Consider the following 27,139-nt stretch of genomic DNA (forward strand, 5'->3'; position numbering starts at 1 on the left):
CTGGCTTGCAAAGTTCCTATTGGGACCCAGCCAGAATGGGGATAACCAACAATTAGAATTTATACTAATCTGCAAACTGCATTCAAAATGACAGCCAGGGTTAGGAAGACTGAGATATGAGACTACTCTTTCAATAAAAGTCCGAAACAAACTGTATAGGCTTCCGGTAGAACATAGTTGTCTGTGAAACATATGCGTTGTGTACATTCATTTGATTTAAGATTTAACTGAGAGAGAGGAGGAGGTGGAGGCTGCTGTTCACAATAAGGAGTAGAGGCCATTGGGGAGGTCAGATATCATTTTCACTAAAGGAAGGTCAGACTATAACACCTCTGTAGGTGATGCACCACTTAGCAAGTCACCAATAACAATAGACAACACTGCAAAGCAATATAGCTATTTGATCACTAAACAGCCACCAGGCACTCTGTCCTGTACAAAGCTGTACACAGTACTGTACACATTAGCACAAAATATATTGCACAGCTGTTTCTATGGCAAACTGACAGGGCAGGTTTTGGTGGCAACTGTTTGTTTCCTGCTGCAAAGAGAGCCAATATGAATAAAAACAAACAAATTGAATAAAAACACAAATAAAAAGTGCTGTATATCCATCTGTATGTCAACTCATGCTAATAGGGGCACAGCAAAATACCCAATATTAAATTAATACTGAAAGTGTGGACCTGTATAGACACTGAACAGTGTTGAATTAACCTGCAATCTACATTCAGAATGACTTCCAGAGTTGGGAACACTGAAATATGAGACTACCTAAAGCATCTAAACTGGAACAACCATTTTAGTAACAGGTGCAACAAATCCAAGTAAGTAAGTCTAAGTCCCAGTCTAGGCCACTGACTGACCAGAGAAATGCCTGGCTGGGTAAGACAGACAGCAAGATAATGGGACTAGTGTTTTGTGACCAGAGGCAGGTATTCTTCATAAGAACCAATTCAACACATACAGAGAGAAAGAGAGAGCGAGAGTCCCAATAGGAACTTTGCAAGCCTGAGGTGTATTAGGGTAAAACTAAGAAAGAAAGAAAGAAAGAAAGAGAGAAAGAAAGAAAGAGAGAGAGAGAGAGAGAGAGAGAGAGAGAGAGAGAGAGAGAGAGAGAGAGAGAGAAAGAGAGAGAGAGAGAGAGAGAGAGAGAGAGGGGTGGAGAGGTAGAGAGAGAGAGAGAGAGGGGTGGAGAGGTAGAGAGGTAGAGAGGTAGAGAGGTAGAGAGAGGTAGAGAGAGGTAGAGAGAGGTAGAGAGAGGTAGAGAGGTGGAGAGGTAGAGAGGGGGGAGAGAGGGGGGAGAGGGGGGAGAGAGGGGGGAGAGCGGGGGGAGAGAGGTAGAGAGAGGTAGAGAGAGAGAGAGAGAGAGAGAGAGATGAGGACAAGGCCTGGCTTCCGAGGCTTCCCCACTGTGTTTTAAATAGGCCTGGCTACCGAGGCTCCCGCTCTACTCTCACATCTCCTCAATCACACCTTGTTTAGTGTTCACTGATATACCCGACGAAGAGGAGTGTGTGTGCATCTGTGTGTGTATGCGTGCGTACGTGTGTATTACTGTCGGTGACATGTGATGGAGAAAGTGGGTTAAGAAATAGCGTGCTGACTCATCATATGCATGAGCCCCTCCACACACACACACAAAACAATCTCTCGTACAGTAAGTTGCCCTTCATGCGCCTCAGCACACGTTATTGCACAGCGAGCTGACAAAGCATGGATGCAGCTTTACTTTGGCCAAAAAAAACAGGCTGACTTTGAGGGATTGTTGTCCCCACATCCAGCAGGCAGAGAGAGTTGATTAAAAGCATTAATTAAATGCTTAAGGCCTGACAAACAGAGATCACTCTAAAACATTTCCTGTAAAATTTACAGTAAGTTACTGGCAGCAATTGGCCAGTAAGTTACTGTAATTGATTTTACAGTACAGCTACTGTAATCAAATTTACGCTAATCCATTTTACAGTACTAACATTTTTCTGTAATCCAATTTACAGTAAATTCCTGGAATTACCCATGCATGGAATTACTAATTTAGCTGGCACTCCTGTCCTTAGCAACTTGCATTCAATCAATGTTGATAAAACAAAAGCACAAATCACAGTAATAGCAAGTAAAACATTTCTATAACCGTTAATAAAAATGTTGTTGTAGTTAAGGATACATTGGTCTCAAAGTAATTACAATTACAAAAACATATCTTATGATACAGTGCCTTCTGAAAGTATTCAAACCCCTTTACATTTTCCACATTTTGTAACGTTACGACCTTATTCTAAAATGATTAAAAAAAAAATATCCTTATCAATCTACACGCAATACCCAATAATGACAAATCAAAAACAGGTTTTTAGAAATGTTTGCACATTGATTAAACTTTAAACAGAAATACCTTATTTGCATAAGTAGTCAGACCCTATGCTATGAGCTGGTGCATCCTGTTTCCATTGATCATCCTTGAGATGTTTCTACAACTTGGAGTCCACCTGTGGTAAATTCAATTGATTGGACATGATTTGGAAAGGCACAGACCTGTCTATATAAGGTCCCACAGTTGACAGCGCATGTCAGAGCAAAAACCAAGCCATGAGGTCAAAGGAATTGTCAGTAGAGCTCCGAGACAGTATTGTGTTGAGGCACTGATCGGGGGAAGGGTACCTAAACATTTCTCTATGTAGTACTGTGCGCCTCCCATAGTTTGTTCTGGACTTGGGGACTGTGAAGAGACCTCGTGGCATGTCTTGTGGGGTTTGCATAGGTGTCGGAGCTGTGCGCCAGAAGTTCAAACAGACAGCTCGGTGCATTCAACATGTCAATACCTCTCATAAATACAAGTAATGATGAAGTCAATCTCTCTTCCACTTTGACGCAAGAGAGATTGACATGCATTTTCTCAGGGTTGGGTAGGTTACTTTCTAAATTGTAATCCGTTACTGTTACTAGTTACCTGTCAAAAACTGTAATCAGTAACGTAACTTTTGGATTACTCAAACTCAGTAACATAATCTACTAACATTCAGATACTTTTAGATTACTTTCCCCTTAAGAGGCATTAGATGAAGGCAAAAGATCGATGTGGACGATGGCAGACGGAAGGGAGGGTGGTGCCGCTTCTCCTACAGATGCTGTTATTTTATCTTTAACATCAGGTGTACGCCGACCCCAGCTAAATAACTCATGCAAAGATTTAAAGCGCAATTGTGTGTTTTATCTCCAGTACATTGTCACGATTATCAGTTATGTAGCTGCTCAACGACTGATCACACGGCTACGGACCCAGGAATGGAAACGACTACGAGTAGGAACACAGCACATGAGACAACCATAACAGGAGCAGGACACACACTTCAGGTGTGCAGCTGTGGTTGGAAGAGAGTAACATCGGCAAGGGGGTTAAGGATCCATCAAGGGAGGAAAAGGTGCTTGGGATTAGCAGAGACAGGAACCTCGCATTGACCAGTACTTCTTACGAAGCAGCCAGTCAAATCAGTCGAATGAAGCACAGCGACGGGACGCAAACCAAAGTTCGCAGAGCATCAGCACCCCTGTAACGGAGGAGGATAACACAAGCACAGAAATGCCGGTGGATGAACTCACCCAACCACAGAGACCTCTAAAAGAGGAAAAGGTCAAAGGGCACAGACCGAGAGTGAAGTGGCCCCAAGCTGTTGAAAAGAGAGAGTGGGAAACAATCAACAACGACCTGACAAAAATCTTGGAACAACAGGTAGGAACAGCAGAGAAAAAGCTTGAAAGGATGGGAGACATTATCTACCACTACGGAGAAGAGCGCTTTGGAGTAATCAAAAGGAGAAGTGGCAAGACACCACCCGCGCCAGCCAAATCTAGGAGGCAGCAAGAGATCGAGATACTTGTCAGAGAGAGAAGGCAGCTGAGAAAGCAATGGAAGAAGGCCTCTGATGCAGAGAGAGAAGGTCTCATGCTACTCCAAGCAGACATCAAATGTCGGCTGGCAACCTTGCGAAGAGCGGAAAACTTAAGGAAACTTCGTAGGAAGAAGGAACACTCAAGAACACGGTTCTATAAAAAACCCTTTAAGTTTGTCAAAGACCTCTTCGCAAAGGAAAAGTGCGGAATCCTAAAAACTCCAAAGCCAGAACTGGAAGAACATCTGGAAAAGGTCCACCAGGACACGAAAAGGCATGAGCAGATAATCATCCCACATGACATCCCACCTATTCAACCACCAGAATTCAATCTGGACACTGACCCTCCAAAATGGAAGGAAGTAGAGAACGTTGTCCGACGAGCAAGAGCGGCCTCGGCTCCTGGGCCTAATGGAGTACCATATAAGTGCTACAAGAACGCCCCGGATGTTCTACGCTTTCTTTGGAGGCTCATGAGGATAGTGTGGCAGAAGGAAATAATACCAAAGGCATGGCGAAGGGCTGGTGGTGTGCTAATCCCAAAAGAGAAGGATGCGACAGACATCAGTCAATTCCGACCAATCTCCCTTCTCAACGTCGAAGGGAAGATCTTTTTCAGTATAATAGCACAGAGGCTGTCCACTTACCTGGAAAGGAACAAGTACATTGATACATCTGTACAGAAAGCAGGCATTCCTGGTTTCTCTGGTTGTCTGGAACATACTAGTATGATTTGGCACCAGATCCAAACAGCTAAGAAAGACAAGAGATACCTCTATGTCATCTTCCTTGACCTGGCAAATGCCTTTGGCTCAGTTCCCCATGAACTCCTCTGGGAATCCTTCAACTTTTTCCACGTACCAGAACCCATCACTACACTGGTAAAGGCCTATTTCCAAGACCTGCAATTGTGTTTCACAACACCTGACTTCACAACAACATGGCAGCGCTTGGAAGTGGGCATAATGGCAGGCTGTACAATTTCACCTCTGGCCTTCACTATGGCCATGGAAGTCATCATCAGGGCATCGAGATGGGTGGTCGGCGGTGAGAGAACTAAGGAAGGGCTCCGTCTCCCACCTATCCGAGCATACATGGATGACATGACTACACTGACCACCACTGCAGCATGCACCAGGCAGCTACTTGCAAAACTGCAGGATAACATCAAGTGGGCCCGGATGAAAATCAAGCCAAGCAAATCTCGAAGCATCTCCATAGTCAAGGGACAGCTTAAAGATGTGAGGTTCTGCGTTGGAGATGACCCGATACCAACGGTGTCTGAGCAACCCGTCAAGAGCCTGGGTAGATGGTACAACGAAAGCCTCTGAGATAAAGATCAAGTGCAGCAAGTAAGACAGGACATCGCCGACAGACTTGAGAACATCAACAAGACCCTACTGCCTGGGAAGCTCAAGCTTTGGTGCCTACAGTTTGGACTTCTCCCCCGGGTAATGTGGCCACTCACCGTCTATGAGGTCCCAATAACAACAGTGGAGAAGATGGAGCGAACCATTACCTCATACGTGAAGAAATGGCTGGGTGTCCCACGATGCCTGAGTAACATCGGCCTCTATGGCAAAGGGGTCCTTGAACTACCTCTTACAAGTCTAACGGAGGAGTACAAGTGCTCTAAAGTAAGACTTCAGATGACATTGAAGGACTCCAAAGACCAGACCATCAGCAAGGCTGCACCTCCCCTACAAACTGGACGGAAATGGACATCATCCAAGGCTGTGCAGCAAGCAATATCAGCCCTGAGACACCAAGACATTGTGGGGAATATCCAGCATGGAAGAGGAGGCTTTGGCCTGGCAGCAAGCAAACCAACGTTCCATAAGGCAACAACATCTGAACGCAGGAAGCTGGTGGTCGAGGAGGTGCGCAGACAGGAGGAGACTGCAAGAAGTGCAAAGGCTGTCTCTCTTGCTAAACAAGGGCAATGGACGCGGTGGGAAGGCCTGGAGAGGAGAAAGATCAACTGGAGTGAGCTTTGGCAAATGGAGGCAAGCAACATCAGCTTCATCATAAGAGCTGTTTATGATGTGCTTCCATCACCAAAAAACCTACATCAATGGTATGGCGAGGAACCGACCTGCCCCCTCTGCCCAGCTCCAGTGACTCTCAGGCATATAATGACAGGTTGCAAGACCAGCCTCTCACAAGGCCGCTACACCTGGAGGCACAATCAGGTCCTCAAGAGCCTGGCTGCAGCACTTGAGACCAAGAGGAGTGCAACCAATTCATTACCTCCAAAAACAAGCAATCCCGTCAAAACAACAACATTCATCCGGGAGGGACAGAAAAGGCCCAAGCATCCTCCTACAAAGCCAGAAACTGAACACCTAGGCATGGCCCGGGACTGGAAGATGCTTGTCGATATTGGCCAGCAACTCATTTTTCCACCTGAGATTGCTTCTACCAACCTTAGGCCAGACATGGTACTCTGGTCCCCTTCACGAAAGGCTGTGTACATCATAGAGCTCACAGTCCCGTGGGAAAACTCTGTTGAAGAGGCCTACGAGCGTAAGAAACTGCGTTACACAGAGTTGGCAGCAGACGCAACTCAGCTTGGCTGGAATGCAAAAGTCTGGCCAGTTGAAGTGGGATGCAGAGGATTCGTGGCTTCTTCCACCATCAGGTTGCTGAAAGAACTTGGAATCCATGGACAGGCTCTGCGGCAGACCGGCAGAGCAGTTTCTCAAGCAGCTGAAAGAGGCAGCCAGTGGATCTGGATCAAACGGAAGGACCCTTGCTGGGCTATAACTTCATGACCCCCCCACCCCCACCTGAGCACCCAATTCAGATCCATCCAACTTGAGGAGGGCATATGAGGTATGCGGTCAGCTGTAGGGCTGGCTCAGGGAAGAGGACGCCCCTGCCTTGCATAGTCCCGTGGGAAATCTTAATTGGGCATGGGACACAAGCTAAGGCTTGATCACCCTTTAGCTGGCCACCTTTGATGAGGGTGTTTAGTGATTAAAGGCCGAAACACCCACTGATTCGAAGGCACACTACTGAGGATGTGTCCCAAAATTGACATCTTTACCCAGTCTAAGAAATAAACCTCCCATGCCACTCTGTCAACATCACGGCAAATCTCATGTGAGTGCATACCATCTATTGGCACAATGGACAGTTTCAACATCTTGTCCCGTGTTTTATGATTCTACTGATAATCTCAGTGCGTCCTTGCTGGTATGACACAATCAATCTACTGCCGGAGAATACCAACAACAAACACATTGGTTCACCGTAACACAGGAGCGGACAGTACACAGCATACCATAATGTTCTGAATAATGGCCAAGTCTACCTCGCTCCCTATTCCACTGAACCATTTAGGAGTAACAAACACATGTCCAACATTTTTCGGAAACTGTTAAACTACCAATCCACTACCCTCCTGCTTTCTGGGGATGTGCATCTCAACCCTGGGCCTAACATCACCGAGCCAGCGATACTCACCGGAGTGGAAAGCAGTGGATGGCCACTGATCGTCTGCAGGAATGGGTGAACTGAGTGCTATGGTCCCATGGTTTCTCTCGAGTCACCCGGCTCCAAAATGGAATTTGACTCTCCAAACATATCCAAGTTGCTATACGTGATCCCTGACTCTGCTTCTGGCACGCAAGTTGTTTTAATTAGTTCACTGCATCCAGTGCAAGTGGAAAGGATAGTTAATTGCACTACCGAACTGCCCCTAATCAAAATGTCCCAAACCCAGCCGTCAGAAAACACAGAAAAAGTAACTTTTTTTCAATGTGTCAATCATTCTCGAGTCATCTGGGACCTACGATCTAAGCCCAAGGGACTACTAGGGGGGCACTTGAACATTCGTAGTGTCATTCCAAAAAAGTGATCAATTCAACATCTTCTCACAAACTCCAACCTTGACTTCCTCCTCCTTTCAGAGACATGATTCCATAAAAAGTCTCCATCTGCTGCTTTGATTGTGCCTGGCTACAATGTTTTCAGGGGAGACAGGATTGAAGGAAGAGGAGGGGGTCTGATGATTTGCATTAAAGAACATATCTGATGTAAACAAATTGAGTGGTCATGTGATAATGAACTAGACTGTATTGGCCTAAGCGTTACACTGTCTCCCCAAATGTCTTTTACCCTTATTGGAATGTATAGGCCACCTTCCACCAAAGTGTGTTTTTTGATCAGTTTAATAACATGCTTAGGGAATGTCATTTTGGGAAAGAGGTCATGTTAATGGGAGATTTTAACATTAATTATGAAGACTAAATCATTCAATATGGTTACTGGGCTGTCTGATCATAATCTGACACTTGTAGCCAGAAAGCTTTTTAAGAACAGGTTGAACCTCTCTACTGTTAGAAAGCCTGATCAACTCAGATTACCTAAGAGTGAATTAAATTATTTTGAAAACACAAAGAAGGGAATTAACTGGAATGATCTCTTGTCCTATACAGATGTGGACGCTGATAGGTTTTTCTATCCACAATCCAGACTACAATAAATGGCTTCCTAAAGAAAATCAAATCCAAACCTGGCCAGAGGAGCACTCTTCCTTGGCTAAATGGAGAAATTTGGAAACTGATGAAAGAACAAGATCATGCTCTAAGAACAGCCCTAAAGTCCAAATTAGACCATGACAGACGTAGGTTTACCATGTTGACAAATAAGGCGATGAAATAAATCAGACAGGCCAAGGCAGACTTTTTTATTGACATAATTGGTGAAGCAAAGTGAAATTCTAAATTGATCTGGGAGAATCTAAAAAAGTTAACAGGGAAAGACCATAGTAACACTGCAAAAAGACTAGAAATCATGGTGTATGACAATCTACCACAGGATGCAGTTGAAATAGCAATAGCCTTCAATTCCTACTTTATTGACTCTGTCAGGGTACTGACACAGAACCCCTCCACTGGTTTCTTGGGCTCAGTGCTAGTGAATGACACTCAACCTGTCTTCATCATTAGGGAGGTTTCTGAGTCAGAGGTAAACAAGGTGATTAGCTCACTAAAGAAATCTAAAGCCAAATATGTGTTTGGGCTGGACTCTACCTTTCTTAAACACTACAGAGTCACTCACTGGCACCATTACTAAGGTCACCAACATATATATTGGTCAGGGGGTGTTTCCAAGGGTCCGGAAGTCGGCCATAATAACGACCATCTTTAAATCGGGTGACCCTGCTGACGTTAGTAACTACAGGCCCATTTGTATACTACCTGTGGTGTCAAAGGTTGTTGAAAAGTGTGTAGCAGAACAACTGATTGCCCACCTCAACAAAAGCACCTTCACATTACACTTCATACAGTTTGGCTTCAGAGCAAAACACTCCATAGAAATGGCAAACTGCTTTGTTATGGAAAATGTGAGGTCAAAGATGGACAAAGGGGGCATTGTTGGGGCTGTGTTTCTGGACCCAAGGAAGGCTTTTGATACTGTTAACTTCTCTAGGATAGGGGGCAGAGTTTTCACTTTTGGAAAAATAGTGTGCCCAATTTCAACTTCCTTCTACTCATCCCCAGAATATAAGATATGCATATTATTAGTAGATTTGGATAGAAAACACTCTGAAGTTTCTAAAACTGTTTGAATCATATCTGTAAGTATAACAGAGCTTATGTAGCAGGCAAAACCCCGAGGACTTACCATACATTTTTTCTTTTTTAAGTCACTGTCTGTTCAATGAGTTTACATTGGGTAGCCAGATTTCTAATCACTCTGTTCTCAGTTCCTACTGCTTCCACTGGATGTCACCAGTCTTAGGAAATAGGTTGAGGTTATTCATTTGTGCAATGAAGAAGAAGGCCATCAGGAAGTAGAGTAACGTCATGTGTACTGTTTGAGAGTTGCGCAAGACTAAAGAAAGTAGCGTTAGTTTGTTTATCTCCTGTATTGAAAACAGATAGACCCGTCTTCAATTTGATCGATTATTAACATTTACAAATACCTTAAGTTGTATTACAAAAGTACTTTGAAATGTTTTGGCAAAGTTTAGAGGTAATTTTTGAGATATTTTGTAGTGACTTTGCGCAAATTGGAAGCTGTTTTTTTCTGGATCAACCGCGCCAAATAAATGGACAATTTGGATATATATGGACGGAATTAATCGAACAAAAGGACCATTTGTGATGTTTATGGGACATATTGGAGTGCCAACAAAAGAATCTTGTCAAAGGTAATGCATGTTTTATATTTTATATCTGTGTTTTGAGTTGCGCCTGCAGGGTTGAAATATGCTACTCTCTCTTTGTTGACATTGTGCTATCATCCGATGATAGCATCTTATGCTTTCGCCGAAAAGCCTTTTTGAAATCTGACATGTTGGCTGGATTCACAACGAGTGTAGCTTTAATTTGGTATCTTACATGTGTGATTTAATGAAAGTTTGATTTTATATAATTTTTTTGAATTTGGCGCTCTACATTTTCCCTGGCTATTGGCCAAGTGGGACGCTACCGTCCCGCTATCCCAGAGAGGTTAACCATGAAGAAAACTTTTCCCCCGATGCCTTGAAATCATACCTTGAAGGCAGAAGAACTCAGTGTGTCAGAGTGAGCAATGAGCCGTCATCCACTCTTAGCTATGATGTGGGCGTGCCCCAAGGGTCAATACTGGGGCCCCTCCTGTTCAGCCTGTACATTAATGATCTGCCTTCTGTCTGTACTGTGTCTGAAGTTCAAATGTATGCAGATGATACAGTGATATATATGCATGCAAAGAGCAAACAACAAGCTGCACAAGAACTCACTACTGTAATGGTCCAGGTTACAAAGTGGCTCAGTGACTCGTGTTTGCATCTCAATGTGAAAAAAACTGTCTGCATGTTCTTCACAAAGAGGGCAACTGATGCTACTGAGCCAGATGCCTATGAGTCATGGGGAAAGCTCCAGGTGGTATCTGATTTTAAGTACCTTGGAATCATACTTGATTCCATCCTCTCTTTTAAAAAGCAGGTGAAAAAGGTAACTCAAATAACCAAATTCAACCTAGCTCATTTCCGATTTATACGAAATTGTTTTACAGAGGTAGCAAAACTGTACTTCAAATCTATGATACTCTCCCACTTAACATACTGCTCGACTAGTTGGGCCCAAGCTTGCTGTACAACATTAAAACCCATTCAGTTGGTCTACAAACAGGCTCTCTAAGTTATTGATAGGAAGCCCAATAGCCATCATCACTGTTACATCCTAAGAAAGCATGAGCTCCTGAGTTGGAAAACTTGTGCAATAAACCAACGCATGTCTTGTATTCAAGATCCCAAATGGCCTGGCTCCCCCTCCACAGTACTTTTGTTAACATAGCTGGCCATATATGGATGTTAAATTTGATTTTATGGGTTGGTTATGTAGGCTTCTTCTAACCCATCGCTTTCTACTACATATAATAATACGATTAAAAAGATATCTTTACATTAATATAAATAATTTATAAGTCAAAAAATGGATGTAGCAACTACAGATTGCCCCTTTAAGTCTATCAAATGTGTGCAAGTTTGAGCATGTGTCCATTAGGACCTTGGATTTTTTTTATCAGCATGAATTAGATTGAGCAATAAAAGCCCCACTTTTATTCCATAGGCTGGGATCTGTACTATGCAGCTGTTGCAAGAGTGCATTTTTCACTGTCTGTCCACTGGTTTCAAAAACAATGATTGATAGGCAGCTTAAACTTATTTAATTCAACCATTTTGGGTTCAAATATGATTTGAATGTCATTGAGAAAACAGAGAAGTGTCACACAATTTTTTTTCGCAAACATCCTTCCTGAATTTAAAAGTAATCCTCAAAGTAATCATCTAGTTTTTCAAAAGTATCTGTAATTTGATTACAGCATTTTTGCTGGTAACGTAACGGATTACAGTTACCATTTTTTGTAACGGATGACATGTAATCCGTTACTTCCCAACCCTGCATGTTATTAATGTTAGCTCTCTGTGTACGTCCAAGGGCCAGCTGTGCTGTCTTGTTCTGAGCCAATTGCAATTTTCCTAAGTCCCTTTTTTTTTGGCACCTGACCACACGACTGAACAGTAGTCCATGTGCGACAAAACTAGGGCCTGTAGGACCTGCCTTGTTGATAGTGCTTTTAAGAATTTAGAGCAGCACTTTATTATGGAGAAACTTCTCCCCATCTTAGCTACTGTTGTGTTTTGACCATGACAGTTTACAATCCAGGGTTACTCCAAGCAGTTTAGTTACCTCAACTTGCTCAATTTCCACATTATTTGTTACAATATTTAGTTGATGTTTAGGGTTTAGTGAATGATTTGTCCCAAATACAATGCTTTTAGCTTTAGAAATGTCTAGGACTAATTTATTCCTTGCCACCCACTTTGAAACTAACTGCAGCTCTTTGTTAAGTGTTGCAGTCACTGTAGGATCTGACATGTAGTGTTGAGTCATCCACATACATAAACACACTGACTTTACTCAAATGTCATTAGTAAAGATTGGCATGTCATTAGTAAAGATTGAAAAAGTAAGTGGCCTAGACAGCTGCCCTGGGGAATTCCTGATTCTATCTGGATTGTGTTGGAGAGGCTTCCATTAAAGAACACCCTCTGTGTTATGTTAGACAAGTTACTCTTTATCCACAATATAGCACTACACATGTCAATAGTAAAGATTGAAAAAGTAAGTGGCCTAGACAGCTGCCCTAGGGAATTCCTGATTCTACCTGGATTATGTTGGAGAGGCTTCCATTAAAGAACACCCTCTGTGTTCTGTTAGACAGGTAACTCTTTATCCACAATATAGCAGGGGTGTAAAGCCATAACACATATGTTTTTCCAGCAGCAGACTATGATCAATAATATCAAAAGCCACACTGAAGTCTAACAAAACAACCCCCACAATATTTTTATCATTAATTTCTCTCATCCAATCCTGCAAGTGCTGTGCTTGTTGAATGTCCTTTCCCATAAGCGTGCTGAAAGTCTGTTGTCAATTTGTTTACTGTAAAATAGCATTGTATCTGGTCAAACACATTTTTCCCCCTTAAGTTTACTCAGGGTTGGTAACAGGTTGATTGGCCAGCTATTTTTATTTTACTAGGCAGGTCAGTTAAGAACACATTCTTATTTACAATGACAGCCCAGGAACAGCATATTAACTGCCTTGTTCAGGGGCAGAATGACAGATTTTTACTTTGTCAGCTCAGGGATTTGATCTTGCAACCTTTCAGTTACTAGTCCAACGCTCTAACCACTAGGCTACCTGCCGCCACTTTATTTGAGCCAGTAAAGGGGGCTTTACTATTCTTAGGTAGCAGAATTACTTTTGCTTCCCTCCAGATCTGTGGGCACACACTTTCTAGTGGGCTTGAATTGAAAATATTGAAAATAGGAGGGGCAATATCGTCTGCTATTATCCTCAGTAATTTTACATCCAGATTGTCAGACCCCGGTGGCTTGACATTGTTGATATACAAAAATAAATTCACCTCTTCCACACTCACTTTACAGAATTCAAAATTACAATGTTTGTCTTTCATAATTTGGTCAGATATACTTCGATGTGTAGTGTCATCATTTGTTGCTGGCATGTCATGCTGACCAAACCGCACGTGCGCGTGTCCGCTTGCCCCAACGCGCGCAAGTTGATTTTATTCACCCACACCAGAAGCGATCAGGACACGCAGGTTGAAATATCAAAACAAACTCTGAACCAATTATATTATTTGGGGACAAGTCAAAAAGCATTAAACGCTTATAGCAATTTAGCTGGCTAGCTTGCTGTTGCTAGCTAATTTGTCCTGGTATATAAACATTGGGTTGTTTTATCTGAAATGCACAAGGTCCTCTACTCTGACAATTAATCCACAGCTAAAACGGTAAAACAAATATGTTTCTCGTCATCTCTCCTCCTTCCTTCAGCTTCTTTTTCTTCTTTGGACTTTATATTGTGGTTGGCAACCAACTTTACAGCATTACTACAACCAACCGGAGTGTGGACCTAAGTTAATCTTTCAATCCCACACATGGGTATATGCTCCTAAACACCAATGAGGAGATGAGAGAGGCCGGACTTGCAGCGTGTTGAGCGTCTGGCCACGCAGACGCTCGCTGACGTGTGCGAGCAGTGTGGGTGCAATGATTGAATAACACAAATTATCTTTGAAAGACAGGGAAAGGGAAGTTTCTTTTTTTGCTGAGTTTACATGTACAGTTGAAGTCGGAAGTTTACATACACCTTAGCCGAATACATTTAAACTCAGTTTTTCACAATTCCTGGCATTTAAAACTTCTTCTGGCTGCAAGGGAAAGTGTTGAGTAGCCAGTGAAATCGTGCCCATTTCAAACGGCCTCCTACTCAATTCTTGCTCGTACAATATGGATATTATTATTAATATTGGATAGAAAACACTCTCTAGTTTCTAAAACCGTTGGAATTATTTCTCTGAGTGAAACAGAATTCCTTTGGCAGCACTTTCCCTGACCAGGAAGTGAAATGTCAGAAATATGTGTTCTGTTCAACTTGATGCCTATATATGGTCATGACACTTAGGAGTCTACTTACACTCCATATGCCTTCCTCTTGGTCTCAAGAGGATGTGAAAGAAGAAATTTTGTGTTCATCTTGGTCAGGGGTGGAATAAAAGCTATTTCTTTGACGTGACCGTCCACTTCCGGTTCTCTGAAACGCGCGACAAGGAAGTGCCATTGCCTTCTGTTTTGCTGCCGTAATAGACGAAAACTATCCCCGGCTCGGAATTTTTTTGATACATGTGAACATATCATCGTAATGTATGTTTTTTCAATATAGTTTAATCAGATTATTGAAATTTTTTCGGGAGTTTTGCCGTGTTCCGTCCTCTGACTGTGTTTACGTCGGAGAGATTTGTGCCACTCGGCTACTGCCAATGCTAAGTGAAGAGGGAAATTTGCCATTCTGAAGAGCCAATTTATGATGTTTTTTCATATATCTGTCGTGCATGTTGACTGGTCGTGGGCGCCCAAGTTTTTCTGTCTATTGCTGCTATGCTTATATCACGCTACATTTTGTTTGCGCTGTAAAACATGTAATAAATTGGAAATATTGTCTAGAATCACAAGATGCCTGTCTTTCAATTGCTGTACACTATGTATTTTTCAGAAATGTTTTATGATGAGTAATTAGGTATTTGACGTTGGTGTCTGTAAATATTATGGCTGCTTTCGGTGCAATTTCTGATTGTAGCTGAAATGTAAACTATGAATTATACCTGAAATATGCAATTTAAAATAAAAAAAACATATGCTATACAATAAATATGTTATCAGATTGTCATCTGATGAGATTGTTTCTTGGTTAGTGGCTATTTTTATCTTTATTTGGCCGAATTTGTGATAGCTACTGATGGAGTAAAAAACTGATGGAGTAAGAAAAGTGGTGTCTTTTGCTAACGTGGTTAGCTAATAGATTTACATATTGTGTCTTCCCTGTAAAACATTTTAAAAATCGGACATGTTGGCTTGATTCACAAGATGTGCACCTTTCATCTGGTGTCTTGGACTTGTTAATGTGTGAAAGTTAAATATTTAAAAAAAATATCTTTTGAATTTCGCGCACTGCACTTTGAGCTGGATGTTGTCATAAGTGTACCGGTGTCGGGCTGCACCCCTAACAGGTTAATCCGAGTAAAAATTCCCTGTTTTAGGTCAGTGTCACGAATATTACCGAAGGTGACTCCCCTTCCCGTTCGGGTGGCACTCGGCGGTCGTCGTCGCCGGTCTACTAGCTGCCACCGATCCTTTTTTCCTTTTCGTTTATGTCTGTCTAATTGTTTTCACCTGTTTCTTGTTAGGGTTTTGGGAGAGGTTCTATTTAGGTTAGTTTCGCCCGCTAGTGTTTGTGCGGGCTTATTTTGTGTATTCATGTTGTACGTCGTGAGTGATTCTTTGATTGTGGGATTTTCGCTATTCAGCTTTATTTTAAACAGTGGACTGTGGGTTGTTTTACGCCTGTGTTTTCGCACCACCCGTTTGTACCTGTTCCTGTTTTCATGCTGTGGAATTAAAGCGTTTTTTCCCTGGAATACTTTTGCTCTCTCTGCGCCTGACTCTGCACCCATCATTCAACTGACGTTACAGTCAGTTAGGATCACCACGTATGTGTACATTTATTTTGCGACGCGAGCGATGTGGTCAGCATGTAAGTTTGCTAATCTTGCCGATGAAAAAATCATTAAACTAGTTGGCAATATCAGTTGGTTTTGTGATGAATGAGCCATCTGATTCAATGAATGATGGAGCTGAGTTTGCCTTTTCCCCCAAAATTTCATTTAAGGTGCTCCAAAGCTTTTTACTATCATTCCTTATGTCATTTGTCTTTGTTTCATAGAGTCGTTTCTTCTTCTTTTTATTCAGTTTAGTCACATGATTTCTCAATTTGCAATATTTTTTATTTTATTTTTATTTCACCTTTATTTAACCAGGTAGGCTAGTTGAGAACAAGTTCTCATTTGCAACTGCGACCTGGCCAAGATAAAGCATAGCAGTGTGAACAGACAACAACACAGAGTTACACATGGAGTAAACAATAGACAAGTCAATAACATGGTAGAAAAAAGAGAATCTATATACAATGTGTGCAAAAGGCATGAGGTAGGCAATAAATCGAATAATTACAATTTCGCAGATTAACACTGGAGTGATAAATCATCAGATGATCATGTGCAAGAAGAGATACTGGTGTGCAAAAGAGCAGAAAAGTAAATAAATAAAAGCAGTATGGGGGTGATGTAGGTAAGTTGGGTGGGTAGTTTACAGATGGACTATGTACAGCTGCAGCGATCGGTTAGCTGCTCGGATAGCAGATTTTTAAAGTTGTTGAGGGAGATAAAAGTCTCCAACTTCAGAGATTTTTGCAATTCGTTCCAGTCGCAGGCAGCAGAGAACTGGAAGGAAAGGCGTCCAAATGAGGTTTTGGCTTTAGGGATGATCAGTGAGATACACCTGCTGGAGCGCGTGCTACGGGTGGGTGTAGCCATCGTGACCAGTGAACTGAGATAAGGCGGCACTTTACCTAGCATAGCCTTGTAGATGACCTGGAGCCAGTGGGTCTGACGACGAACATGTAGCGAGGGCCAGCCGACTAGGGCATACAGGTCGCAGTGGTGGGTCGTATAAGGTGCTTTAGTAACAAAACGGATGGCACTGTGATAAACTGCATCCAGTTTGCTGAGTAGAGTATTGGGAGCTATTTTGTAGATGACATCGCCGAAGTCGAGGATCGGTAGGATAGTCAGTTTTACTAGGGTAAGTTTGGCGGCGTGAGTGAAGGATGCTTTGTTGCGAAGTAGAAAGCCGACTCTAGATTTGATTTTGGATTGGAGATGTTTGATATGAGTCTGGAAGGAGAGTTTGCAGTCTAGCCACACACCTAGGTACTTATAGATGTCCACATATTCTAGGTCGGAACCGTCCAGAGTGGTGATGCTAGTCGGGCGTGCGGGTGCAGGCAGCGAGCAGTTGAAAAGCATGCATTTGGTTTTACTAGCGTTTAAGAGCAGTTGGAGGCCACGGAAGGAGTGTTGTATGGCATTGAAGCTCGTTTGGAGGTTAGATAGCACAGTGTCCAGGGAAGGGCCGGAAGTATACAGAATGGTGTCGTCTGCGTAGAGGTGGATCAGGGAATCGCCCGCAGCAAGAGCAACATCATTGATGTATACAGAGAAAAGAGTCGGCCCGAGAATTGAACCCTGTGGTACCCCCATAGAGACTGCCAGAGGACCGGACAACATGCCCTCCGATTTGACACACTGAACTCTGTCTGCAAAGTAGTTGGTGAACCAGGCAAGGCAGTCATTAGAAAAACTGAGGCTATTGAGTCTGCCGATAAGAATATGGTGATTGACAGAGTCGAAAGCCTTGGCCAGGTCGATGAAGACGGCTGCACAGTAATGTCTTTTATCGATGGCGGTTATGATATCGTTTAGTACCTTGAGCGTGGCTGAGGTGCACCCGTGACCGGCTCGGAAACCGGATTGCACAGCGGAGAATGTACGGTGGGATTCGAGATGGTCAGTGATCTGTTTGTTGACTTGGCTTTCGAAGACCTTAGCTAGGCAGGGCAGGATGGATATAGGTCTGTAACAGTTTGGGTCCAGGGTGTCTCCCCCTTTGAAGAGGGGGATGACAGCGGCAGCTTTCCAATCCTTGGGGATCTCAGATGATACGAAGGAGAGGTTGAACAGGCTGGTAATAGGGGGTGTGACAATGGCGGCGGACAGTTTCAGAAATAGGGGGTCCAGATTGTCAAGCCCAGCTGATTTGTATGGGTCCAGGTTTTCCAGCTCTTTCAGAACATCTGCTATCTGGATATGGGTAAAGGAGAAGCTGGGGAGGCTTGGGCGAGTAGCAGCGGGGGGGGCGGGGCTGTTGGCCAAGGTTGGAGTCGCCAGGTGGAAGGCATGGCCAGCCATTGAGAAATGTTTGTTGAAGTTTTCGATTATCACGGACTTATCAGTGGTGACCGTGTTATCTAGCCTCAGTGCAGTGGGCAGCTGGGAGGAGGTGCTCTTGTTTTCCATGGACTTTACAGTATCCCAGAACTTTTTGGAATTAGAGCTACAGGATGCAAATTTCTGCTTGAAAAAGCTGGCCTTTGCTTTCCTGACTGACTGCGTGTATTGGTTCCTGACTTCCCTGAACAGTTGCATATCACGGGGGCTCTTCGATGCTATTGCAGTTCGCCACAGGATGTTTTTGTGCTGGTCGAGGGCAGTCAGGTCTGGAGTGAACCAAGGGCTATATCTGTTCTTGGTTCTGCATTTTTTGAACGGAGCATGCTTGTCTAATATGGTGAGGAAGTAACTTTTAAAGAATGACCAGGCATCCTCAACTGACGGGATGAGGTCAATATCCTTCCAGGGTACCCGGGCCAGGTCGATTAGAAAGGCCTGCTCGCAGAAGTGTTTCAGGGAGCGTTTGACAGGGATGAGGGGTGGTCGTTTGACCGTGGACCCGTGGCGGATACAGGCAATGAGGCAGTGATCGCTGAGATCTTGATTGAAGACAGCGGAGGTGTATTTGGAGGGCAAGTTGGTCAGGATAATGTCTATTAGGGTGCCCATGTTTACGGATTTAGGGTTGTACCTGGTGGGTTCCTTGATGATTTGTGTGAGATTGAGGGCATCAAGCTTAGATTGTAGGACTGCCGGGGTGTTAAGCATATCCCAGTTTAGGTCACCTAACAGAACAAACTCTGAAGCTAGATGGGGAGCGATCAATTCACAGATGGTGTCCAGGGCACAGCTGGGAGCTGAGGGGGGTCGGTAGCAGGCGGCAACAGTGAGAGACTTATTTCTGGAGAGATTAATTTTTAAAATTAGAAGTTCGAACTGTTTGGGCATAGACTTGGAAAGTATGACAGAACTTTGCAGGCTATCTCTGCAGTAGATTGCAACTCCTCCCCCTTTGGCAGTTCTATCTTGACGGAAAGTGTTATAGTTGGGTATGGAAATCTCAGAGTTTTTGGTGGCCTTCCTAAGCCAGGATTCAGACACGGCAAGGACATCAGGGTTGGCAGAGTGTGCTAAAGCGGTGAGTAAGGCAAACTTAGGGAGGAGGCTTCTGATGTTGACATGCATGAGGCCAAGGCTTTTTCGATCACAGAAGTCAACAAATGAGGGTGACTGGGGACATGCAGGGCCTGGGTTTACCTCCACATCACCCGAGGAACAGAGTAGTAGTAGGATGAGGGTGCGGCTAAAGGCTATCAAAACTGGTCGACTAGAGCGTTGGGGACAAGGAATAAAAGGAGCAGATTTATGGGCGTGGTAGAATAGATTCTGGGCATAATGTGCAGACCAGGGTATGGTGGGGCACGGGTACAGCGGAGGCAAGCCCAGGCACTGGGTGATGATAAGAGAGGTTGTATCTCTGGACATGCTGGTCTCAATGGGTGAGGTCACCGCATGTGTGGGGGGTGGGACAAAGGAGGTATCAGAGGTACGGAGAGTGGAACTACGGGGTTGCAAACCAAAACATTGCAAACCAAAACAATGATAACTAGCCTGAACAACAGTATGCAAGGCATATTGATATTTGAGAGAGACATACAATAAGGCATAAAGTGATTGCAGGTCATGATTGGGAGAGATAGCTAAAACAGCAGGTGAGATAACAGCAGCTAGTCAGCTAACACAGCAACAGAAGGTAAAAATGGCGACGACTGGGCAGAGAGGGTCGGATTAATTACACACAGATCCTGAGTTAAGGCACAGAGCCGACAGATAAAACACAAATAAACAGAATGGAGTACCATGAATTAATGGACAGTCAAGCAGGCATCAGCTATGTAGCCAAGTGATCATAGTGTCCAGGGGGCAGCCGTAGATGGAGTAGTGAGGCCTCCACTAAGCTAGCACGCGTTTAAAGTTAGTAGCCCGGGGGGGTGGTCTGCTCAGACGGAGGGGGTCTGCTCAGACGGAGGCCGGTTGAGGGCACCGGTTGAGGGCACGTCTGCAAACCAGACGTGGTCGTGTCGACAGAGAATCCAAGCCGGATAGCGATGGCGAAAGAGAGGTTGTGAATTGTAGAATTGTGTTTGCTAACTGGTGCTAGCTTCCTGGCTGCGCTAGCTGCAAGATAAGCTAGCAGTTAGCAGACCGGGGCAGGCAAGTTAGCCTTTGGGGGACGTCGCGATGGGGGGGAAGTCTGTTTTTGCCTCTTCGTGCGGTGACGTCGATAGACCAGTCGTGGAATTAGCAGGGTTCCAGGTAGCTCTAGGTAGCTAACAGGCCTAGTAGGTTAGCAGAATGGGCCTTCAGCGGGCGTCACGCCTGAGGGGCCTGTTGGAGTCCCCGGGCAGATTATGTCGGTATTCCAGTCATAGAGGATAGGCGGGGTTCCGTGCTCCGTACCAGCAGTAAATGGGTCCGGGTCTTGTAGCCCAGGAGTGGACTTCAGTGGTAGCACAGGAGCCCTAGCCAATTAGCTTCAGGCTAATTGGTGCCTGCTCCGGTGCCTGCTCCGGGATGGAAACGCTAGCCAGGAGTGGTCACCCGGGATTGTGGTTAGCTAGTTGCGAAGATCCAGATGAAAATGTTCAGAGTTTGCGGTAGGAATCCGGGGATATGGAGAGAAATAGGTCCGTTATGCTCTGGTTTTAGTCACGTTGTTTGAACTAGCGAGAGCTTTCCGAGCTAAAGGTTAGCTGATGACCGCTAGCAATGGTTTGCTAACTGATAGCTAGTAGGCAGTTAGCTGGCTATCTTCAGTAGATGGATTCCAGATCAGAAGTAAATAGAAATACTTTAGAAAAAAGCAGATCTACGCCACATTGGGTGAGGCGGGTTGCAGGAGAGTATTTAGAAGTTGAGGTTTAAGAAAGTATTTTTAAAAGATATGCGAAGAAAAAGATGTAAAAAGATATATACAAGGGACACGGGACACGACAGGACAAAGACGTCTACACTGCTACGCCGTCTTGGAAGGATGTGTTTGCCAATCAGTTGTGTAGCCAGACTTATTTGCTATTCCTTTTGCCCCATCCATCTCAACCATACAGTTTTTCAATTCCTCATCAATCCACGAGGATTTAACAGTTTTTACAGCCATTTTCTTAATGGGTGTGTGCTTATTAGTAACTGGAATAAGCAATTTCTTAAGTGTGTCAAGTGCAGCGTCTGTTTGCTTTTCATTACACACCACCGACCAACAAATATTCTTTACATCAACAACAATAACACGAAACCACTACAAAACTTCAGTCTTCTTCACCTGCGAGATCGTCTGAGTCCAGCCATCATGACAGCTAATGAACCTGGGGAGAATTTCTGTCTGTAATAAGGCCCTTTTGTGGGGAACAACTCATTCTGATTGGCTGGGCCTAGCTCGGCCTATGCCCTCCCATGCCCACATATGGCTGCGCCCTTGCCCAGTCATGTGAAATCCATAGATAAGGGTCTAATGAATTTATTTAAATTGACTAATTTCCTTATATGAACTGTAACTCAGTAAAATCGTTGAAATTGTTGCATGTTGCGTTTATATCTTTGTCCAGTATACATTTAATTGTTAGAGAACTACTACCACATATCACTTAAATTGGTACAGGACTCTCAACAACAAATATAGCCACTTCCAAGTATGCATTACAGTATGCATTACAGTATGCTGCTGTAAATATGTAGCAAAACAGCAGTACAGTACTTTATTGCTGAATTGCATTGAAAATAAAATCAGCAACTGCTAATAGTGAATATTTAACTATGTATTACAGCATACCAACTGATATTTGGTGTTTTTTTAAATATTCACTTTAAGCCTTAACAAAAGCTTATCTACTACATATCACTTACATTGGTACTGCACTCTCACTAACTAGGTACAATAAATATAGATACTTACAAGACACATGTGAAAATATGTTAATAAATGAGAAACAACAATACCATGCATCCACTAGTGTTCAAAAGGTTTTTGGTGCTCCAAACATTTTACTGTATTTGGAATAAGAGTAAATTACTGCCAGCAATTGGCTAGTAAGTTACTGTAGAATTTCAAAACAATGTTAAAAAGTATTTCTACAAGAAAGTACATTACAATGTTATGTGGGGGTACAGCATTCTCACCCACGGGTGTAACAAATATAGTATCTTATAAGCCACACCTTAAAATATGTTAATGAGCCAGAGACTCTTTCCCCGCCTACTAACATTTTCCCACAATGCATCATAATTAATACTGTGAAAAATATATGGTATTTTACTGTGCATTCTAAGGTGTTTTACTGTAGAAATTACAGAAAGGTCTTACGGTGTGCTGTAAAACAAATGTATGGTTCTTTACTGTGCATCGTACGCTAATCTACTGTATTCCGTTTACACAGTATCATACTGTTGATTAATACAGTAAGTTACTGATACAATTACAAAACAAATACAATTACAACTTGCCTTCATTTCATATAGCCCGAAAACCTTTAAATGCTATATTTAAACTAACTACTTTAAATATAGCATTTAAGGAAAATACATATGCAGACCTGTTAATAGATTTTTGGCTATATGAAAGGAAGGCAAGTTGTTTCCAAGTAAGCAATAAACAACACAATGTACATTTATATGGAAGTTTACAGAAACTATACTGAAACGCAGAGATGTGATAGAGAATGTGTAATAATCCTCAATTTGATACACGTCTCAGTCATGTAGTTGCAGCTTTTCCTAACATGTACTCTCCTATACGTTTGGGTTTGTTGACCAGTTTGGCTTTTTGTGTTCTTGTACACATTGTAAAAAGTAAGAAACTCACGTCTCAGTCTTGTAGTTGGAGCATCTCTCCAATGGAATCTTCAGAACTCTGTTGTTGAGTCCTACAAACAGTGACCTATCACTATGAAGGATCTGCAGGTTCAGGATTGGCTCCCGCACCCCAGGGGGGAGGAGCTGGATCTCCTCCAGGTAACACCCCTGAAGGCTCTTATTGGTGGTGGCCAGGGCCTTCAGGATGGTGCCGTATTCTGATTGGAGAAGAGAGGAGGAAGAGGATGATGAGAATTCGTTGGTTTGTACTGTAACAGTCAGGTCATGTGGTTAGGGAAAACTCAGGGTCCTATAATAGGTCAATAGAACGTCCTTTGGATAGACAGTTAGTGAAGGGTGCCGGCATTGATTGATTAATTAATTGGTTGATGATTGATTATTGGGTCTAACCTATTGACCTTGACCTTGACACCTGACATTTGAACTCTGTGCTGACCTGTGCCGATGTACATGACGTGGTAGAGGGTGTCGTGACCCTGTACGATGTCCACTACCAGCCTGGAGAAGCGCACATCGTCCTGCATGACCAAGGGGTCCACAGAGACGGGCTGCACCACGTCGTTCATAAGGTACAGCCGCTGGGCGTCCTGGAGGCTGCGCTCCGTCAGACCATCGTTAGGACCGCCGTCGTCATCTATGGTTCCACACTGAGGAGGGGTGGAGGAGCGGTGGGAGAAGCGGGAGGAGTGAGAGGTTTAGTGAGAGTGAGTGAGAGAGAGAGAGCATGAAAAAGAGGGGAAAGAGAGCGAGGGAAAGAGAAAAGAGACACATAATGAAAATGAAAAATGCCTCATGTTCACAGTCATTATTGTTTTGATTAAATTAATACTACATCTCAGGCTGTGGTCATTTCATTCTCATTTTGTCCTTACTACGCTTCAGCTGTGGTCATTTCATTCTCATTTTGTCCTTTAGTAATCACACTTATTCACACCTACAGGATATTGACTGTTACAATATAATGACTGTTACAATGTAATGACTGTTGTTGGGCTAAACAACATATCTGGATCTGGCACACTACAGCAACAATATGCTCCTTAAATACCATTCTTAAATACTGAATGACATGAATTGCTTCATAAAGCTACGGTTGCATTTCTTAAATGATGTGGGCTATGTGGTGCATGATCCCTAGTTCTTATATCAAATGCCTCCTGGATGCAGTGTCCTTTCGTCCTGGTTCTGGGGATACACAGGGTGGGCAGGATTACCCTCCAGACCAGCACTAACCTGGAAGTTGGGGATGGGGTTTGGGGTGGGCAGCCAGGTAGAGCGGGGGTTCTCCTGGGAACGGAAGGGCCCGTTGAAGGCCTGGGTGATGGAGCTAAGGTTAAATGCACACACTGCAGATGCTGCTATACTGTTCCTGTAGGACAGACAGAGAAAGGAGAGATAGGAGGGAGGCAGAGGGAGAGTGTGAGAGAGAGAGAGAGATAAAAAGAAAGAAAGAAAGAGAGGGGAGAAGGGAGAGAGGGAGAATGAGAGAGAGAATGAGAGAGTGAGAGAGAGAGAGAGAGAGAGAGAGAGAAAGGGGGGAAGAGAGAGAAATGGGGAGGAGAGAGGGAGAGAGAGAGGGGGGAGAGAGAGAGAGAAAGAGAGAGAAGAAAAGGGAGAGGGAATGAGAGAGAGAAGGGGAATGGAGAGAGAGGGGGAGAGGGAGAGAGCGAGATGGAGAGGGGGAGAGGGAGTGAGTGAGGGAGAGAGAGAGAGAGAGAAAGGGGGAGGAGAGAGAGGGGGAGAGGGAGAGGGAAAGAGGGAGATAGGGAGAGTGAGGGGGGAGTGAGGGAGAGAGTGAGGGAGAGAGACAGTGTTACAAAACTCAGTGATGAGAGAAGTTAGTGTTGCCCATATATATCTCTAACAGAGGTCAAATTAATCACTACGTCTGTCTGAAAGTTTCATATTCTACAGATGCATTTAACACACCATCCATTTCTGCTGGAGGCTGTGTCTGTGCTTCACAATCGGCATGAGTGAATTAGAATGCAAACACACACACACAGACACACAAACACACATCCTCCCCAACCCCGGTATGAGGTGAATAAACCCAGTTAACTAGGGCAGTGTTTGGCTGTAACATTGTTTCCCCAGCGATCCTGTGCTCTTCTCCTCAGGACCATAGTATTCTGTGTCTGGGAACTGCCTTCCTTACTTTATATCCTCTTCTGGATAGATACTTCTGCTCCGCTCTGTGTGTGTGAGCGTGCGAGTGCGTGAGTGTGTATGCGAGTTCGTGTGTGTGTGTGTGTGTGTGTGTGTGTCAGTAGTGATCTACACTGAACAGACTTTACTCTGTGCTCTCCTTTGTGTGGATGCCAGCACACTCATAACTGGGCTGGTACCGTACTGTAGCACGGAGATGGTGAGGACTACGATACAATAGGGCCCGAAAGATTAACTCTCCTGTTATGTTCTTGTTATATAAGTTTACATATCGGTTATGGTCTTGCTACGTTCTGTTCTTGCAGAGTACAGTTTGTACGCTATATTCCATTCATGCCTTATATAAGTGTATTGTCCTTATATAAGTGTATTGTCCTTATATAAGTGTATCTAGCAACCATCGTGGAGGTCCAATAAGTTCTGTAGAAATACATTAACACTGTCAGTAGTACCCTGGGGGGTGGCCGATGCCACGAAATGAGTTAAATAAAATAACACTGTCAGTTCTGTGGAGGCGAGCGATGCCACAAAATGAGCTCAATACAAACAAAGGAGATGGGAAACAGGTGGCTCATTGACTATACTATGAGGAGTAAAAACAGCCTGTAGCAGAATGAACAGCAGCTACTGCAGAGAGAGAGAGAGTGTGTGTATGTGTGTCAGCCTGCAGACTAACAGCAGCTACTGCAGAGAGAGAGAGAGAGAGAGTGTGTGTGTGTGTGTGTGTGTGTGTGTGTCAGCCTGCAGACTAACAGCAGCTACTGCAGAGAGAGAGAGAGAGAGAGTGTATGTGTGTGTCAGCCTGCAGACTAACAGCAGCTACTGCAGAGAGAGAGAGAGTGTGTGTATGTGTGTGTCAGCCTGCAGACTAACAGCAGCTACTGCAGAGAGAGAGAGTGTGTGTATGTGTGTGTCAGCCTGCAGACTAACAGCAGCTACTGCAGAGAGAGAGAGTGTGTATGTGTGTGTCAGCCTGCAGACTAACAGCAGCTACTGCAGAGAGAGAGAGAGAGTGTGTGTATGTGTGTGTCAGCCTGCAGACTAACAGCAGCTACTGCAGAGAGAGAGAGTGTGTGTATGTGTGTGTCAGCCTGCAGACTAACAGCAGCTACTGCAGAGAGAGAGAGTGTGTGTATGTGTGTCAGCCTGCAGACTAACAGCAGCTACTGCAGAGAGAGAGAGAGAGAGTGTGTGTGTGTGTGTGTCAGCCTGCAGACTAACAGCAGCTACTGCAGAGAGAGAGAGAGAGAGTGTGTGTGTGTGTCAGCCTGCAGACTAACAGCAGCTACTGCAGAGAGAGAGAGAGAGAGTGTATGTGTGTGTCAGCCTGCAGACTAACAGCAGCTACTGCAGATAGAGAGAGAGAGTGTGTGTATGTGTGTGTCAGCCTGCAGACTAACAGCAGCTACTGCAGAGACAGAGAGAGTGTGTGTATGTGTGTCAGCCTGCAGACTAACAGCAGCTACTGCAGAGAGAGATAGAGAGTGTGTGTGTGTGTGTGTGTGTGTGTGTGTGTGTCAGCCTGCAGACTAACAGCAGCTACTGCAGAGAGAGAGTGTGTGTATGTGTGTGTCAGCCTGCAGACTAACAGCAGCTACTGCAGAGAGAGAGAGAGAGTGTGTATGTGTGTGTCAGCCTGCAGACTAACAGCAGCTACTGCAGAGAGAGAGAGTGTGTGTATGTGTGTGTCAGCCTGCAGACTAACAGCAGCTACTGCAGAGAGAGAGAGTGTGTGTGTGTATGTGTGTGTCAGCCTGCAGACTAACAGCAGCTACTGCAGAGAGAGAGAGAGTGTGTGTATGTGTGTGTCAGCCTGCAGACTAACAGCAGCTACTGTAGAG

At 44.0% G+C, this 27,139-nt stretch overlaps 1 protein-coding gene across 6 annotated transcripts in view; it reads right to left on the bottom strand.

Moving 5' to 3' along the window:
• LOC129816595 (semaphorin-5B-like) overlaps positions 1-27,139 on the bottom strand; it is a 313,431-nt gene that overhangs the window by 59,896 nt on the left and 226,396 nt on the right. For all 6 annotated transcript variants that reach the window (XM_055871271.1, XM_055871269.1, XM_055871275.1 and 3 more), the window contains exons 10-12: positions 24,363-24,498; positions 23,566-23,776; positions 23,119-23,326 (exon numbers count right to left, since the gene is read on the bottom strand). In XM_055871271.1, coding sequence (XP_055727246.1) covers positions 23,119-23,326; positions 23,566-23,776; positions 24,363-24,498 — 555 coding nt within the window. The remainder of the gene's footprint in view (positions 1-23,118; positions 23,327-23,565; positions 23,777-24,362; positions 24,499-27,139) is intronic.

Source organism: Salvelinus fontinalis, chromosome 19 (assembly GCF_029448725.1).
Source record: "Salvelinus fontinalis isolate EN_2023a chromosome 19, ASM2944872v1, whole genome shotgun sequence".
In the NCBI taxonomy this organism is placed as follows: Eukaryota; Metazoa; Chordata; class Actinopteri; order Salmoniformes; family Salmonidae; genus Salvelinus; species Salvelinus fontinalis.